This window comes from Scomber japonicus, chromosome 22 (genome assembly GCF_027409825.1).
Source record: "Scomber japonicus isolate fScoJap1 chromosome 22, fScoJap1.pri, whole genome shotgun sequence".
NCBI classification, from domain to species: Eukaryota; Metazoa; Chordata; class Actinopteri; order Scombriformes; family Scombridae; genus Scomber; species Scomber japonicus.
In genome coordinates, this window is record NC_070599.1 from 26,049,950 (window position 1) to 26,069,108 (window position 19,159).

General features: G+C 40.0%; 1 protein-coding gene across 1 annotated transcript; it reads left to right on the top strand.

Annotated features, from left to right (window-relative positions):
* Positions 1-13,068: 13,068 nt before the first annotated feature.
* Positions 13,069-17,273, top strand: LOC128383632 (zinc finger protein 436-like). The gene is made up of 6 exons (XM_053343225.1): positions 13,069-13,261; positions 14,073-14,157; positions 14,651-14,766; positions 15,317-15,558; positions 15,645-15,727; positions 15,856-17,273. Exons 1-6 carry the CDS (start codon positions 13,069-13,071, stop codon positions 17,189-17,191), a joined length of 2,055 nt encoding a protein of 684 aa, XP_053199200.1. The 3' UTR covers positions 17,192-17,273.
* Positions 17,274-19,159: the final 1,886 nt, after the last annotated feature.

The following is a 19,159-nucleotide window of genomic DNA, read 5'->3' on the forward strand; positions in this document are numbered from 1 at the left end:
CACCGAGTCCTTGTTCCTCCCTGCCTGCTGTCCTAGTTGTACCTGTGACAATACACACATTTAAACACACACTTTTCCCAACTGAGACTCTATCAGTGCCAAGTTGGACTCGCTACAAAGAGAAATCCTCACACACACACACGCACTCGGGTGGAGTAATGACACAGATATAAAGGGGGGCGGGATCACACCAGCATTCAGAGGGGTGGGATAAGGGACTGAGAAGAGGGAAGGATGAAAAGTAGGAGTGGGGGGAGTAGAAAGAGAGGACACACACACTCCGACTGTCAAACCATATGTGAGGGGGACGCGCTAAAGAGCCTTAAAATGTCCCTTTTAATACATAATATCCACCACACACACACAGAGAATCTTTTTGTCATGTAAAATTCACCCTCAGAGCCCCTGAAGCTGACGTTAATGTGGTGACAAATGACAGAAAAGAGACAGAGGGGGAAAAGCTATCCTGCCAGATGAGCAGAATGGGAAAGCTTGTTTGTAAAGGACCATGCTTGTGGTTTTTCTTTTTTGTTTTAGTAGTAATGTGACAGTTTAAAATGCAGGGGCTTCAATGACGAAAGCAAGACGGTCATCTTGGGTCATACCATAATGGACTTTTGTTAAAAACCTGTTAAAAGTCTGAAAAAAGTGAAAACTAAGGCCAGAGAAAGGCACTTATAGACAGCTGTACTGTGGCCTGGTAAGACAGACAGGGGGTATATCTGTCAAAAGACACATCAACTAAATAATGTGCCAACACAATCTATCTATAGGTGAGACAAGTCTAAACTACGACTGTGCCTGGAGGCAAAATGAGAAGTAAAACTACACCCACAATAAATGTTAGCCAGTGCTGCTCTGAGTCAGGTATTTAAAAAGCCTTCCTTGTCTGTATCTCTTGATACATCATTCAATGAAAACCATGAATACTTGACCTAGAAGAAGTAAACCCAAACATGTAATGAAGGTGAACTGGGGACATCTTGTTGAGGCCCTCTGCAAGTCTTCAGTGCCCACCTCCATGGAAGACATGGGGGCTAAACAGGCCTTTTCAAAAACACTGTAACTGAAGTGGTTGGTTGGAGTTATGCTCTGAAAGTCATCTGTGCCTCTTGAAGCCTCACCCTGACTGAAGCCTTGAAAAGAACAGATGGGTATAGAAAGTTGTCAAGCACAGGAAGGAGGCCTTGGGAAGGGTATACCGAAGGGACTGCCGAATCGGCAAACAGCGATCAAGTGGCCAGAAGGACTGTGGCTTTGGTGGTCATGGACGCTAAAACTCAGGTGTGGGAAAAGGTTTGGTGAGGCCATGAAAAACATCTTTGGTTGGTATGAGAGAGGTTTTAGACAAGCTGCTTGATGACAGGAACGGGGTGCTAGCCCTTTCGCCCAGGACTGACCCTGACCCTGATCCTGACCCTGAGGATATTGTCAAGCAGTGAAAGGAACATTTGAGGAGCTCTTGGACCCAAACGATGTGGCCTCAATGGAGTCAGAGGACTTGTTAGAAGCTTTACAGGCATTTGATGTTCTGGTGTATGTCGACTGTAGTTTAATTTGAAGGGCTTGTCAGTCTTGGTTGACACCTTTCTTGCGTGTCACTTAAAAAGGTTTGGAAAAGTGCAAATGACTTGGTTGATTGGTTGGTGGTTACCAGAAGGTGAGCTCCAGTTGTCAGGGTATCACACTACTCCACTACTCTTCTAATACTTTTCCATGTTGCTGGCCAGTTGTTCCATGTTAAATTCAGGAGGAGCAATTCGAATTCTATGCACCGGATCTGTACCCTTCGAGATACTAGAGGGGTCATACCAGTTTGCCCATCCAGTCTATATTACATTTTGTGGTTTTGTGGGTGTGGCTGCCAGAATATGATATACCAAGGCTGTTGCTATGAGCCCTCCAAGTCAGTAGTTAGTGGATGTTTCTCTCTCAGGGTTGTGACTTGTTAATGAATTTGATCAGGATGTCTCATGTGCCTTTTTGTGACCTGGACCTGGTTACACAGCAGAAAAAGTTAGATACCTTTGATAAAGATGGGACCCACATTATATTTATTGATTTAAATGTCATGACCAGACCAAGTCCTTACCAGTCTGGGCTAACTGGTGTGGTGTTTAATAATTCAGTTGATGTTTTATCATCTGATTGTGGGTAAAGAGTCGCTGGTCACAAACAGAAGCTACAGTGATGTTTAAAGCTTTGAACAGCAAAGGTGTCGGATTTACTTCCCACTGCTAATTGATGTTTTTTGGTGTCGAACAGACAGTGTGACCTGGTTCAGCAAGTTTTTGAGAAGACCAAGCCAAGAATATAGGACCAGGACACACACACACACACACACACACACACACACACACACACACACACACACACACACACTCAGGACGGCGAGGAGGTGGTACTGCTGCTGCGTTTCAAACACGACCCCTCTGAGAGGTTCTGGTTGGGAAGTGTGTCAACCAACAGCGGTGATCACACACACACTCACACACACACACACACACACACAGACACACACAGAGCGTTATCGTCTGATATTCTAATTAGTACGACATCAAAACAAGAAAGAGGTCCACCGGCTCCCAGCAGACACGCAGCCTGTCCAACAGCCCTACCTTCACTTCCTGTGTGTGTGTGTGTGTGTGTGTGTGTGTGTGTGTGTGTGTGTGTGTGTGTGTGTGTATACACCTCAGATCAACAGTATAAGAAACTTTTCAGGTCATTTCAGCTCTGGGGAGAAAAAACAGTGAAGTCGTCATTTGCCTCTTTTCTTTCTGACGGGAGTTTCATTCTTTTAGCTGATTTTAATATGAAGGAATTTAACATAACATACTGAAGTTATAGAGAACTTAAATTAATAATCTGAGGGGATAATTTATCAAACCTAGAAGTTCTGTAGCTTTGCTGGACGATTTATCACTCAGGTTTTAGATAGTAAAATGTCAACAATGGCTCCATTTTATATTTTCTATATTTATACACTAGTCAAACAAAATGTAATCTATTGTCCAATATATTATTTGAGTGACTTTTGGAGGCGTTAAATGGTAAAGAATAAACAAACAATATTTAGAGAAAAGTCTGAAATTAATTTTGGGTTATTTCACATTGTATTTTGTCCTATAGATCAACATAAACAGTGTTTTTCTCTTTAAAATTATAAATGTGTGACACGGAAAATTGATGAAGGCACAAAGACATAATGTATATTATTCATTTAACCTTGTGCTTTTAATCTGTGTGTGTGGCGGCAGGCCAGGTGCCCTACTGTCACCCTGATTCAATCGGACCCTGAGGGGGGACCGTCTCCCCAGAGGGAAGCTGTTTCCCAGGGGACACCGAGGCTGACGGACACACCAAGGACAGGTGCATTGTTGTTTTTTTTTTAAAATCCCTTATACCTGTTCCTCCCGTCACTGGTCAACAGCTCTGACTTTGACTCTGACTGAGGTTTAACTTACGAGTGTTCAAAGTCAGATTCGACAAACTCTTAACGCCACAGATTTGGGCTGTGACTGAAATCACTCCCTATTAATTATAAAATGCTCTACGTTAAACCTCTAACATTTTATTTGAGTGTCCAAATGCAGAGTGTGTAAATATCTCCACTATATAGAGTCCTCAAATATCCACCATGGGACAAATACATTAGTGTCCATGGTGAGGTATGATTAGTTAGTGTCCGAAATCTTGATTTACTGCTCGCTACTGAGTGAACTATGTAATGTGTATTGTACAGGGAGCAGTGAATGAGTGAATGAGTGAATGAAGGGGTGGTTTTGGACACAATCTTGTAGTGCATCTCTAGTTTCAGCCTGATGAATCTCGCCTGTTTCTAAGATTTCATCATTAGCATCATTTAAATATCCATATCTGGTTGTTTCTGTCCCCAAAGAGTAAAAAAAATAAGTCCGTAGTTGTATTAGACGAGCTGAAAATGTGACAGGAATGAAGAAAAAAGGGTGAAGTTAGATGTTAAATATGTCTTTTTAAAGCAAATCGCTTGTGTTATAGATGTTCACCTGTATGAAGACCTTCAGACAGCTTTTCTTAACAGCTACCGAACTGAAGAAGACTCCAAAATATGCAGAAAAAAAAGAAACTCTCAGTTAACTGGCGTCATAATAATGGTGATAATAGTGATCAGAGTATTAAATTTAAGCCATGTGAGAAATAAACCTGTTTAAATGCATCCAACACAATGAAATGAAGCTGTTTGTTCTTTATAAAGTGGCCAGTGTGATCATCATCATCATCATCATCGTCACTGTAATCTGTCGGACCAGAGACAAAAGAATGAAAGACATGATGGAGATTGGAGATGGTATGAAATCTAAATAAACCTTTTTTTTAATAATATTCTGTTCATGTAAACGTTCATTCACCCAATCGAACATCACTTAAGTTTCATCCTTCGTCCAATTACATCCATTCAGTGCAGATAGAGGGAGGAGTCAAAGGATGGAGAGCTGAGAGAAGAAGAGAAAAAAATCAGTGTATGTATGTGTATATATATGAGAGAGAGAGAGAGAGAGAGAGAGAGAAGTGGACTTGGATTGAAACAAGAGACGTGAAGGAATTTTTGAAGAAGGCGTCAAGAAAACCGTCACAGGAAAGATGAAGACCTGAAGAAATATACTGAAGAGGACAAAAAGGAAAAGAGAAGAAACAGAAATATAGATACGGACAGAAAGAAGAAGAGAGAGAAAGTTAAAGAGATGTAAAGAAGAAGAAAAAAAGAGGTGAAGGAAAATCCAACGAAGAAGAAGACGGAGAAACGGTTAATTTATTCACCAAACTGACAGGTGAGTATGTTTTTATATCAGACTGAATGTTAATTACATTATTTTATTACATTTATTATATTATATCAAATTATTATAGAACTTATTAAAGAAACTGAAAAAATAGACGCAAGAAAAAAAAAGCTCTCAGTGATCAATGAATGAATGAAATGAATTATATATTATTAATCAAAGAATATAACTTATGATAATATTAGTAAATCATTTCTTTTGGTCTTTTATTTATATTATTAACATAAAGGTTTTATTTTTATGTACATTATTACTTATATTTAAGCTGAATGCACCAAATCGGTCCAAATAAAAGCAGCTTTGATGATAAAACAGTAAATAATATATATATTAAAACAGCTCTGGATAATTATGTAGTTATATTATTTTGCAGTATGAACACGAGCAGGTATGAATATAGTCAGAGATAATTTAAAATGAAGAGATTTATTTAAGTTAGAGTCTGATTGGATGTTTGTGTTTCAGTTTGAACTGCTGGACGAGACATGAGGATGACTCCAGACACCGAGGAGGTAAAGACAGTACGAGGGTTAATTATGTTTCTAGTGTCCATGTGGTTTAGTTTAAATTTAAAGGGTTAAAATGTGAAAATAAACGTATTAATATCTTCACACATTCTTTTTTTGTGGACCCAGCATCAAATTTCTGCTTTTAATCCATTTAGAGAGAATATATTAGAGGATTATAGTAAAAATGTCTAAGTGGTGTAACCATAAAAACTTTGTACCAAATAATTGAATGTTGCTTAAAAACAGTAAATAGTCAATAAAACTCCATATCAACTAGTTTGGCATGATCTTACATCCTTCCTTCCTTCCTTCCTTCCTTCCTTCCTTCCTAACACCATATCAACTAGTTTGGCATGATCTTACATTATAACTTTTATATTAAATAAAGCTAATGGAATATTATTGTTCTAAATATTACATTTCATCTGGAGAATCATGGAGATCAGGAAGCAATTACATTATTTTGTGGTTACACCATTTGACATTTTCAGGAGCATTCAGTCTGACTTTTGGTAAAAAATGGTGCAAATGTCATTTAAATGATATAAAACCAACAAAAATACTAAATGTACATTTTAACAAACCTGATGCTGCTTTTAAATCTAGTTTTTAAGATATTTTTGAATTGCTCATCTTGGCAACCCTTTTTTCTTAATGAACCATTAATAAACATACAGTATACAGTATATAGTAGTAGTAGTAGTAGTATATATGATTATATGGATTATATAAAGTGAATTGTTTAAACTGTTATATAATTGTGTAACTGAATATAATTGTGTAGAACAATAACTCAGTTGGAAACATTAAGTCTTGTGTTTCTGTCAGTCTGTCCGATGCACCGTTTCCAGCTGCAGCTGTGTGTGTTTCAAACCAGGAAGTGTTCAGCTCAGGTCATGTGATCGCTGCGGACACAGCTGGGTGGCGCACGGTAAGAAACACACATTTATACATGCTGTCCTCCCAACAACACTTTATCATTTAGAGGCCGTAATATTGAGAAATCAGCCAATAATCTTATATATAACCTTCAAATCTGGTTATCAAATAATGAAGATATGTAACGACAACATAATATTTTTACAGTTTAACAATAAACAGGACACTGAAACAGTAAACTAAACTGTGATTTAACAATTATAACTATAAAAGAAAGCTAAAAACTCTTCACTTCAACCTTTATTATTTTCCTTATTTTCTTTTTAAACATTGCTTTATGCTCCTTTTATGTCCTTTTAATGTGAAGCACTTGGTGTATGTCATTTATTTTGTTGTAAAGCACTTTGAACTGCATTTCTTGTATGAAAGGTGCTATAAAAAAATGGGGGGGGGCGAGGGCCCGTTCACCGCTGCTTGCAGCTTTAATTATTATTATGAAATAAAACCAGCAAAAAAAGTATAATCATCAAATATACATAAAATGCTGCCTATATAACTTAAAATATACATATTGGTACATATCGGACAATATTGGTCCATAATACCAACCAGGCTCTCATTCTGGTTTTTAGGGATTGTGAGGACTGACATTCCTACCCAGGAGCTTTTAATTTAAATTATCTAACTTATTTTGCACTAAAATTTAGACGATATTTAGTCAAGAAATGACCAACATCAGCCTCAACCCAACATTCACTAGAAAACCACCTTTCATATGTCTGTAAACTTCACAAAGTCCAATTAATACTCCTGAATACTTGACCTTTGACCCTGACTAGAGCTGCTCTTTACACTTCAACAACATAAGAGACTCTGCTGTAGACTCTGAAGCTTCCTGTTGTCATGGAAACTCAAAGAAAACTCTTCAGTTTGACACCGACACGATGTTGGACTTCACCCTCACACTCACACTGCAGATGTGTTCAGTCGCTACGGTGACATGAAGTCAGGTGTCGCTGTCATCACATCAGCGAAAGCATCTGGAGAGAGCATCTGCACACACACACACACACACACACACACACACGCACACACACACACTCTCTCACACACACGCACACACAAACGTCTGGTGTTGTGATAGTACATTTACTTCTGTTGCTTTGTTCTCCATCATCGTCTCTATTTTTAATTTAGTATACAGTTGACTCTCTACATCTATCATCTATATCACATATTTTACATTTTAATTGTTATTCTTTCACATAAATTAGAGAATATACTTCACCTATCATATATAAACCAACATTTTGCTCCCAAATATTCACTCAGTCATCCTGTTTCCTTTTATCTTTATATACATTGTACTGTAAATTAGTCTTTATCTTTGCATTAAGGGATGAAATGTTCTTTATTATTTATATCTACTGTATTAAACACAGTCGCCCATAAAGTTGGAATAATCTAGTTTTCAGACACATTCCTCTTTTTAATATCACCTTTAACCAGGTGCAATGAGATTGATCAATACACTTTATCTATCAAGAATAAATCACATTGTCACAATCATTTCATGAGAAGAAGTAAATAATATATAATTCCAACTTTATGGGCGACAGTGTATTATTGTATATTTATTATCATTATTATTAGTATTGTTCATCTAACTGTAAAGCTTTTAGCAACCGGCTCGTATATATATATATATGTCGTCATAGATGTTATGTTATTGTACAGTGTATATTAGAATTAATGTTATAGTCTTTAATCTGTACATTTTGACCGTGATAGTAAAGATGACGGTATATTTCAGCCATGGAGAAGCTCCGTGCCCAGCCTCCCTCCAGCTGCGGCCCAGTGGAGGTGGCTCTTCCTGGGCTGGTGTTCGACCTGAGCTCGCTGGTCCTGTACGGAGCTCAGGCCATTCCTGTCCGGCTGAAGATACCGCTGGATCGCCTCTACAGCATCTTGACCCCAGAACAGGTAACATCTGGGTGTCTGGTAGGAGCATTACGTGCATTTTTATGAATATGCTCCTAGGTCAAGGCTCGAAAGGTGACAGAGCCTTTTTGCAGTGGCTGCTCCAAACTTGTGGAACAGCCCCAACCCTTGAAAATGTCTCTTTGCACTGACTTTTAATCCTAGTTGAGTGTGACATTCTGAATTTTTACTGCTAACTATATTTGCTGTTGTGTTTCGATTGATTGATTGAATTTTTATCTATTATGTTATTTAGTTTATCTTACTTATAATGGTTCTTTTATTTTTTCTTTGGCTTATACAGCACTTTGGTCAACCAAGGTTGTTTTTAAATGTGCTATAGAAATAAACTTTGGCTTGACTTGACTTGATGAATGACAGTCTCTATATGTGGGGTTTATTTTGAATGGAGGCTGTCCGGTTCTGCTTTTGGTCTTCTTTAGGTCAGCCACATACTGCACACACTGGGCTGGAGTTTGGGGGACTACGTTAGAGGATACATGCTGCAGGTAAATACTCACTATACAAAGTTAAAATGGGAGATAAAAAGGGGGTAAAAGATGGTTAATGACTTTCTTTCTCTCCAGTATCCCAATGGGAAGGTGTTGGATCGCTGGTTGATGGTGACTCCAGAGGAAGAGTTGCTCATCCTCAAACAGTTCCTTCGTTTCGGCGAGACTCGCCCCATTGTCGAGCTGATGACACTTCAGCGCCTGGCAGCCATCAGTCACCTTTCTGATCCAGAGCTAAACGCCACCACCACCACCACGAAGAGATGCCAGTCGAACATCAGCACATTCATCGAACACAGTGGCAGGATGTCGGGAATGGTTCGAAACGCAAGATCAGAGTCGCACTTGGTCGCTGGCGTTTGCCATTTTAAGAAAAACAATCCAGCTGACCACAACGGCACCATGCACCATTTTGAGAACTTTCCAGGCGGACTGTCTTTGCTTCTCCCGTTCCACTTTCCAAGCTCTGTCTATCACTGTTTTGCCCCTCGCACCAAGGTAATTAAAGCATATATGCCTTTTTCCTTCTAAGCAGTCCGATTCGAACATTTAACAGTTTACAACAACCCATTTAGGAAATGTCACATATTTGCAGTTTCACTTTGCTTTGGATTACAGTATCAAGCTTGCACTGGTTCACAACTTAAACTTACTTAAAAATGCCCACCTTTAGGGATCCCCAGTTGCCTAATGAGCAAGGCACATACTTGAAATGTCCCCAGTGCCTTACCCATCTCTCCACTTGTTTCCTGGCTGTCTCTGTGATGTAATCTGTCCAATAAATGCCAAAAAAGTCCACTTCCTACAGAGAAATTACAGAGATTTTGTTGTTTTTCTTTCATCAGGACCTCGTTTCTCCCAGTAAGCTGACGCAGTGCCTACAGAGGCCCAGTGGGACCCACCTGGCCGACAGACACAGGCACGACAGAGCAAGAGGAGGGCTGGAGAATGATCCAATTTTGCTGCAGTCCAAAAGTGAACCAGCTTTCAAAATCAAGACGGACCCAGATAAACCGAATCCAGCCCGTTCGCTGTGGCATCAGATCCCCCGGTTCCACATGGACCACGAGCTTGACCTTCACAGGCGCAAACAGGAGAACCCCTCTCCACTCTCTCCTTCCTTAAACTCCTCACTCATGCCTGCTTCTTCTTCTTCGTCTTCTTCTTCACTCCATCAATCCATCTCCTCTTCTTCATCTTCTCCTCCAAAGATCTCCCAGAAGCTGCAAGGATCCTCTTCTTCCTCCTCTCTTCATCCTCTCCCGTCTTTCTCTTCCTCCTTCCTCTGTTCACTTCCGACCTCTTCTACCTCCTTTCCTTCCTCCCTCCATCCTCTCCCCTCTTCCCTCTGCTCCCTCCCTTCCCCTTCCAGTGCAGGAAGTCGCAAAGGGAGGGTTTGCTGTGGCGTTTGTGGGAAAAGCTTCTATGACAAAGGTAGGCATGTTTTTAGTGTCTGCTACTCGTACAATGTTTAAAATAAATGCATCTTCAAGCTCTACTCTTGATTCCAGAGTTTCTGCTGATGTTGTGTCTTGAGCCAGATTCAACTTTTGCTGCCAATCACATACATGTAGCTGCAAATTCAAGGTGGATTATTTTGCAACATGAATGTCATACTCAATTGTACCTCTCGATTGTAGTGACGTAACATAAAACAGTTGACAGCATCATAACTTTCCAGAGGTGTAAAACGTTTCTGTGAATATTTGGCTTCTGATAAACCTCTAAAAGTATTCATCTGTAACTCCAACTCAGCTTCTTGGATCGTATTACATTATCTCACTGTCAGGAGCGCCACTAAGGATTTTGGGCCCCCATGTAAAGATATCACATTGGACCCCATCACCACACACAGGTCAAGCCAACCATGCACAATTTCTGTAACCATACCTCTACCTGTAAAGGCCTGCAACTCTCTTGTTGCTCTCATAACTCTCATAACTGTATGATATTTACTGACACTGAACTGCAACATTCTGCATACAAATAAAGGATTAGTTTAATTTCTTAGTTTGGTTGTAAATGAAATATGTTGATGATGATATGTTAATATAAAAAATCAACTAATGTTCTAGTATTTTTAGGGCTCTTAGAATGGTCCTAATGTTTCATCCCTGCTCACTGGTACCTCGAACACAAAGCCCCCACTAAAGTCCCTTGTACTGGTTTAATGCAGTTTTCGGTCTGAATGCGGCTTTAGAGTGCCGCAAGGTTCAATTCAGGCTCTTCTGTGGATCGAGTGTCTTGGGGTTCCTCCACAGTTGCCACTAGCTTAACAAGAAACCCCCTTTTTTTTCTTCTGATGCAGGAACCTTGAAGATCCACTACAACGCCGTCCACCTGAAGATCAAACACCGCTGCACGGTGGCCGGTTGCACCATGGTCTTCAGCTCGCTGCGGAGCCGCAACCGACACAGCGCCAACCCGAACCCACGACTGCACACGGGCCCCGGCAAAGACGCACACACCCACAACAGAAACGCACACTCTGACCCGCACATGGGCGTACACACTGAATCACAGATTCACGATGAGAACAAGCACACTCACACGCGCATGTGCAGCGAAAAAGAAACCAGGAACACACGCTGGCAACCGGATGAAGATGCACACACACTAATTCGTGCACACACCTCGACGGATGGGTTTAACAGTCATACAAAATCCTGTGCTCTTTCTCCTCACCGTCTAACCCGGACTCCGAGCCAAGACACCAACCACGACTTCCTCCTGAGTGACCTGCGACCCCCGACCCTGCCTCCTCCTCTCCTCCCCGCTCACAGTGCTTCCTCCCTGGGCTCGCCTCCTTCGCTCGCCCCCTTGGTGGTCGTTCCTTCCCCGGAGGATGCCGAACACTGTCGAGACCTGCTCGCCCCCCACACAAACCAAACCCCACCCTCACTCACCATGACAACCTGCGACAGCCGATCAGTACCTGTGTCTGACTGCGATGTTTCAAAAGGAAAACGTGAGCAGGCTTGCTGCAGCAGTCCGCCGATCAGTCAGCAGTGGTGGTGGGAGGCAGGTGACCAAATACCAAAGAAGAAGCCCAGAAAGTCGAGCATGCCGGTGAAGATAGAGAGAGAGAAGTTGGAGGGGAGGAGAAATGAGGGAGATGAGGAGGAGGAAGAGTGTTTTGTTGCTTTCAGTTCAGCATAAACATGAGGGTTAAATCACTTAATTGTAGACTTTTCTATTCAAATGAAAAGTTTTGGGAAGCACTTTATTTTTGCTTTCCTTTTGTCAAATATGGAGTTTGTAAATGCAGATACCTGAAACCTAAAAAACACTCTTTCTTATTTATTTAACTTGTACAAAGATGTAAAGTTATCTGACTGTGATTGTAGAGGAAGTTTAAGAAGCCTGCTCCTAAAATAACCATCATTACCTTTTCTCTGACGCTTTAAAATAATATATGTAGAGCTATAAATCATTGCTTTCTACACTTTCTGCCCTGAACACTATATATCTAACAGCATGTTGCTCTTTACAATGGCGCCCTCATGTGTCCGTTTTCTGTTACTGCAGTTATGACATTACAATAAAAACTAAACTTCTACCATCATCATTTGCGATTTTTATTTCATGTAGATTTGCCTTCCAACTTCATGTTGCAATATTGGGGGGAAATTTACAGAATCTGAATGAAATTAAACTACAAATAGTTGTCTTGCAACTAAAAGTAAATGTGTAAAATTTAAAAATAAAAGTTCATATCCATCCTGGACTGACGTGCCTGAACTTTCAACCAAAATGTGTTTGAAAACGAATTAAATTAAAGCCTCAAATCATGTAGATCAATATTTTTATATTTATATATTTAGATAGGAAGGAAAGAAGGAAGTAAGGAAGAAAGAAACAAAAAGAAGACAGTAAGGAAAAAGGGAAGGAAATAAGGGAGGAAGGAAGAAAGGAAGGAAGGAAAGATCGAAGGAAGGACGCAAGAAAGAAAAAGAAGACAGTAAGGAAAAGAGGAAGGAAGGAAGAAAGGAAGGGAGGAAGGACAGACGAACTGAAGAAAGGAAAATAAGATAGGAAAGAGAGATGGAAGAAAGTGAGGAAGGACAGAAGGAAGGAAAAGGCGACATGAATGAAAGTGGGCCGGCTTGACCGCTTGTGGCCCGCGGCCTCATGTTTAACCCCCTGCTCTAAATAAGTGTAATGCCGACTCCTGAATGAAGGGGGCAGCAAAGTCTTCCAAACCAAAATAAATGAAGAAGAAGAAGAACTCAGCTCTTTGTTTCTAGTCGGAGGGTATTTAAAAGAAGCACAGCCGGAAACGCGTCCTGATGCATTTAGTAAACAGCAGCAGCAGTGTTTTTGTTTCTGTGATGAATTAAAACACATTCAAAGAAGTTTAATTAAATAATGTCTAAAGCGGAGATCCTGCGAGGCTTCGTCGCAGAGAGACTCGCTGCAGCCTCGCAGGAGATCTTAGCGGTGTTTGAGAGAATCGTAGCCGGGTATGAAGAGGAGGCTTCCGGCTTCAGGCAGGAGATCGACCTGCAGAAGAGACAGCTGGAGCTCCTGCTGCAGCCTCAGGTCCAGCTGCAGAGGAAAGGTTAGTAAAGAGTTATTAACCCTGCAGAGGAAAGGTTAGTAAAGAGTTATTAACCCTGCAGAGGAAAGGTCAGAGAGTTATTAATGCAGAACATTACTAAGATAAAAAATATGCAGAAATACCTTTTAAAACAACACAACATATGTAATTAAATTTAAATCTCAGCTTTTCTTTGGCTTTTGACACCATGCAGGGTTTGATTATGTGTTTACATGCATGTTTTTATCTTGTGCATGTAGTGTATTTTATTTGTTTTATTTCATTTATTTTATTTGTTTTATTTATTTCATTACATCTGTTTATTTTATTTTATATATATTATATTTTATTTATTGTTTTATTTTTATTTACTTTTATTTTGTTTTATTTTGTTCTATTTACTTTTATTTTATTTACTTTTATTTTATTTATTTTTAAAATGTTTTATTTTATTTTAATTATTTTATTTATTTATCGATTTATTTAATTTATTATATTTTTATTTTATTTTATTGCTTTTATCTTTCTATTGTGTACTTCATCTTTCTATTGTGCTTCCCTTCTAATTTAATGTTTTCTTGCTTTTTCTTGCTGTAAATGTATTAAGATATAAAACCAAAGACATCTGTGTAAAGGTATATATGATGTCTGATATGTGTCGATATTTTTTAAAAAGTTTTATAGGCATCATTTATGTTTCTTAATTCAAGTTTGACATATACGTACAGGTTTTACAGTTATTGATGATTATTAAACTCTCAGTGATGTCAATACAATAATGTTTATTCCTAAAGTGTAAATACTTAATTGATGTTTGTCTCTTTTTTTCCAGGTGTGGAGCCGAGCAGCAGCAGAAACCCTGACGAGGAAAATGAGGAGAATGAATCTCCAGACCTGAATAATCAAACTCCAACAAGGTTCCTGCATAAACTACCAGTGTTATCACTTAATTAACATCAGAGAGCAACAAAATATATATAGTTTTGTAAAGTAAAGTCTACTACCCTCTGCCTGATTTACTATATTTCTACACAGCTAATAACCAGGTTTGACTCAAAAATTTGATTTTAAAGAAAAAAAAGGTCTGACTAAAATACAGTAAAACCAAATCTAATAGAAGTTTCTGGATATCACAAACAATTCAGAATTATTTAGGATGCTTTTTTTATTCTTAAGTATAAAACCTAACCCTACCATCCAATCACAGCCAGTGTAATAGCTCAACATTAGCTATGGATGTTTGCAGCTGCCAATATTAAAAATGAAATTATTTAAGCAAATATAAATGTTAAAATTGTGAAGATTAAGTTGATTTCATATTTAGTGTTAAAAAAAGAAAGAAAGTAAAATCATTCCATTTTAATATTTGTCAGCTCTAATCTTCTGTATCTAACCTGCTTCTTGCTCCAGAGGTCCGTCTGCGTCTGAGAAAAGAAAACCCGGCAGAGCTTCGATCAGTCAGAACCTCATAGATCTCAGGATCCGGATCCTGGAGGACTCTCAGACCGACATTCTCTCGAACAACGGTAAACATTCAGAGTTAATTAAAAGCATTAAACCGTCTCTGCAGTTAGAGAGAGAGGAAACATGAGCCTGTTTAAAGGGACAGCTCACACAAATTACAAAAACACAACGGTTTCAGACGTACCTTTAGTGGTTTTTGGCTGAAGAAGAGAAAAACTACATTAAAACAATGTCAAAGACAGACTGACCTCATTATCATTTATCTCCTAAGTTCAGACAGTAAAGTAAAAGATGGCCAGATTATAGTTATCAGTCAAGATCAAACCAGAACCTTACTGGTTTGATTTGTGTCATTTTTATTTGCTCAGAAACTGACGTAAAACTGAAATATGTAGTTTATATTCTTGATGTTTCAGGAGCAAAAATGTTTAACTATGCGAAAGTTCCTGGGTTCAAATCCCAGACGAGCCTCCAATTGTGTTCAGCAAACTGTGATTCTACACAATAAAAATGGTTATTGATTACTAAATTCATTTTCATTCTTGATTTTCAATAAAACCAAATCCAGTGATTGTTCACACGACTATAAAGACTTTTCCTTCTTTCTCACAGTACTTAAGAAATGTCCGATCCTGAAGCTGCAGTGTCCTCGTGGCCTGCAGGAGGCGGACTTCCTGGACCTGCTCAGGTCCAACTTTCCTCAGCTGGCCGGAGACGACAAACATTTAGAGGTTTTCACGTCTGACAAGAGAAGGAGACTGAAGCCTCTGAAGCTACAGACGCTGACACCAGAGGAGATCCAGAGAAACATCGGCTGCACAGGATGGAAGTCGACGCTCTACATCAGACTGAAGGTAGTTCGTCTCTTCCTTTTAAGATAAAAAAAGCAGACTATTTTTGAGATAAAGAAATAACAGATGGGATATTTTTATTTTTCCAGGCCTGCAAAGAAAACAACAGCTGTGAAGAGTCTCTGTGCAACTCCACCGCACTGACGTGTGACGACAGCAGGACACAAACCAGGTAGTCATTTAGTATTTATTCACTCATGGTTATCCAAATCTGTCCCTCACACTCACACACAAAAACAAAATACAGACACTCAAACTGTGGATCCATTTTAAGTCTTTTGCTTCTGTTTGCCACATCAGTCCTGTTCAGGAAGTTGAAGGCAGCAGCTCAGCATCACCAGAAGAAGGAGAAGAAGAAGAAGTGAGCATGGAAACGGACCAAGGCGAAAGTCACAGGACATCAGAGCCAGCTGAAGATCTCTCTGCAGCTCAGGGTAAAGTGAACATGGACAATGAAGATGAGAGAGAAGAAGAAGAAGAAGAAGAAAGAGAAGAGGCAATGGACAGTGACGGTGATTGGAAACCAGATGTTGAGGAGCCGCAGGAGAGCGACTCAGACCTGCAGGCTGAGAAACAGAAAAACAGACCTTCTGCTGTCAAGGAGACAGAAACTGAGAACAGTGTTGCTGTGTTTTTCTGCAAAGTTTGCAGTGATCTGCACAGATCAGAAGTCACGCTTGTCAAACACGCATGGAGTCACGTGAACGATCCTCTGTGCATTTGTGGAGTTTGTGGAGAGACCGCAGACACGATGAAGGATCATCTTCAGAGTCGGCACAAAACAGACGACTGTCACATCTGCGGGGAGTCTTTCCTCGGCGCTCTCAGCTTCAACGAGCATGTGGCCGCTCACTCTGGGGAGCGACCACACCGATGCGACGTCTGCCATGAAGCTTTTGCCCTGAAGGTGTCGCTGGAGAACCACCAGAGGCAGCACGAGGCGGGTAAACTCCACAAATGTTACACGTGTCACAAAGTGTTTGATCTGAAGGAGCAGTTAAAAGCTCACCGCAGCACTCACGGCAATAAGAAGACACATCTGTGCGGCGTGTGCGGTAAATCCCTCAGCGACTACAGATCTTTATCTCGACACAAGATGACGCACTCTGGCGAACGACCTCACAGCTGTCAGACTTGCGGGAGACGTTTCAAACTCCTCGGCACGCTGAGGCAACACGAGAAGATCCACACGACCAGAGAGAGATCATACCTGTGCGACGTCTGCTGCAAAATGTTCCTGACCAGCAAGCAGCTGCAGATCCACATGAGGACGCACACCAATGAGAAGCCGTACCACTGCGGCGAATGCGGCAGGGGCTTCACCACTAAGGGACCTTTGACGATTCACATGCGGATTCACACCGGGGAGACACCATACAGCTGTCCGGACTGCGGCTGGTCCTTTAAACGCAAGATTAACCTAGACAACCACGTGACCGTCCACTCCGGAGTCAAGCCGTTTGTCTGTGGGATTTGTGGGAAGGCATGTGCTCGTAAAACGTACCTGACAGTTCACATGAGGACACACAATGGGGAGAGACCGTATAAATGTTCTCTGTGCGATAAAGCCTTCACTCAGAGCCATTGTCTGAAAACGCACATGAAGAGCCACCAGGGGGACGAAACTGCGACGTAGTGCTCATATCAGAGCAAAAAACAGAACTGTGAGGTCTTTACTTGATGAGTTTTCTTTGATTTAATTTAATGTAAAAGCTGTGAGATAAGTTGAATAAAATGTTGGCCGTAATTTGTGCTGGACTGTGCGTTGTCAGTTTTAAACTCTGAGAGTAGTAGAGTACATTCAAAGCTGATGGTAAATGGACTGTACTTATAAAGCGCTTTTCTATACTTTTAGACCGTTCAAACCGATTTAAACTTATCATACAATAATGTAATTATCAGCATCATCGTGTCTGTATATGGACTTGACCGTGATCATTTTGTTTGACCTCAATATTGCCACACTTCACATTAGCAGCTAAGAGGCTATTCATGTCATATTGGCTAAGTGAGTAGTGTCCTCCATTCCTCACTGTGTGTCTGAGTGGAGACTGCAGAAGAATTAAAGGTAAATAACTCTGTCCCCAACCATAATGGCAGTCTGTGTTTTTACAGAAGAGTAGCGCCCACTCTCCAGTCCCAACCCCCCATTATTATACTATTATATTATCATTATATCAGTGATATAAAATGATCTTCAAATGAAAATAATATTGTCTAATAAAAAGTACTTATTGTGACAGGCCTAATTGTTACATCAAATGACTGAAAATAAGGAAAAACTAAAAAGTCTCCTCTCAGATTTAATGAGCAGTGTGTGGGATTTAGTGCCATCTAGTGGTGATGCTGCAGATTGCAATCGACTTATCAGACAGCCAACACCAGAAAATGCCATGTTAGCGGAGCAATGAACTGAATGTGGAGCAGATGAAGAGGAATATAAATATAAAGAAATCTGAGAAAAGTGTTCAGAGCAGTTTGAAGCTGCTGCTTTATGCTCACATGGATTATTCCTACATATATTTTTCTCATTATTTGACACTTTGACCACATTTAATATGAACATCTGATATTAACAACATTAAATATATGACAGAAAATAAGGGAAAACATAAAAGTTCCCCTTTTAAGTTTCAAAGGAGCAGTGTTTGGGATTTAGTGCCATCTAGTGGTGATGCTGCATATTGCAACCAACTAATTCATCCCTCTGTATCTGGAGCCAGTATTCAGTTTGTCCGTTCTGCGCTACTGTAGATATAAAAGCTAATTTTAAAGCAATGAAAACATTATTCTTATTTTCAGGTGATTGAACACTAATTAAAGCATACATATTAATATTCTGTCACATTGGATCTTTATATCAGTGGTATGAAATGGTCTTCACAGGGCCGGCCGGTGGCATAAACTGTCTATGCGGTTGTTTAGGGCCACAACCACTTGGGGGCGCCACACGATCAGTGGGACTTTATATTTTTCCAGCTCTTCACACTGCAGTGCGGTATTTTTACATGTACATGATAAACCATTACATTTAATCCCTTCCCAAACGAGTTAACACAATACATATTACGCTTATCACTGTCATATAAATCTCTGTTCACATTATCTTCAGTCTGTGGAACTTTCCTCTTTCCTGAACTGGCTGGATGAATGTACTGCTGCCGGTTGAGAAGCTAACTTCCGGTTAGCTATCCGCTAACTTCAACGCCGAAGAAATAAATTAATTGTGCGGGTCTGCAGACTGTCCAGATGTTACCGGACAGGTGGATAAATTCTGCGTATAGCGTTACGAGTCGTATGATGTTCAAACTTTATTTTCTGTTTTACAGCCGCAGCAACGAACTCTGTGTAACCATGGTAACTAAAATACACAGTAGATAATGCTACGGTAAGGATGTTATAAGGACTATTAAGACTCACAGGCCTCATTAAATTAACTTAATCTAATTCATATGTGATATTTAAACAGTTGTGGTGTTTTAATTTTTCATAAATCACTTTTAAATCCACATGAAGAAGAGAGGAGAGCCTCTGCTGTCCAGGAGGGAGAGTGTGTGTTTCTATCAGCAGCTGCTCTGAACATTAGTGACACTGAACGGCCAAA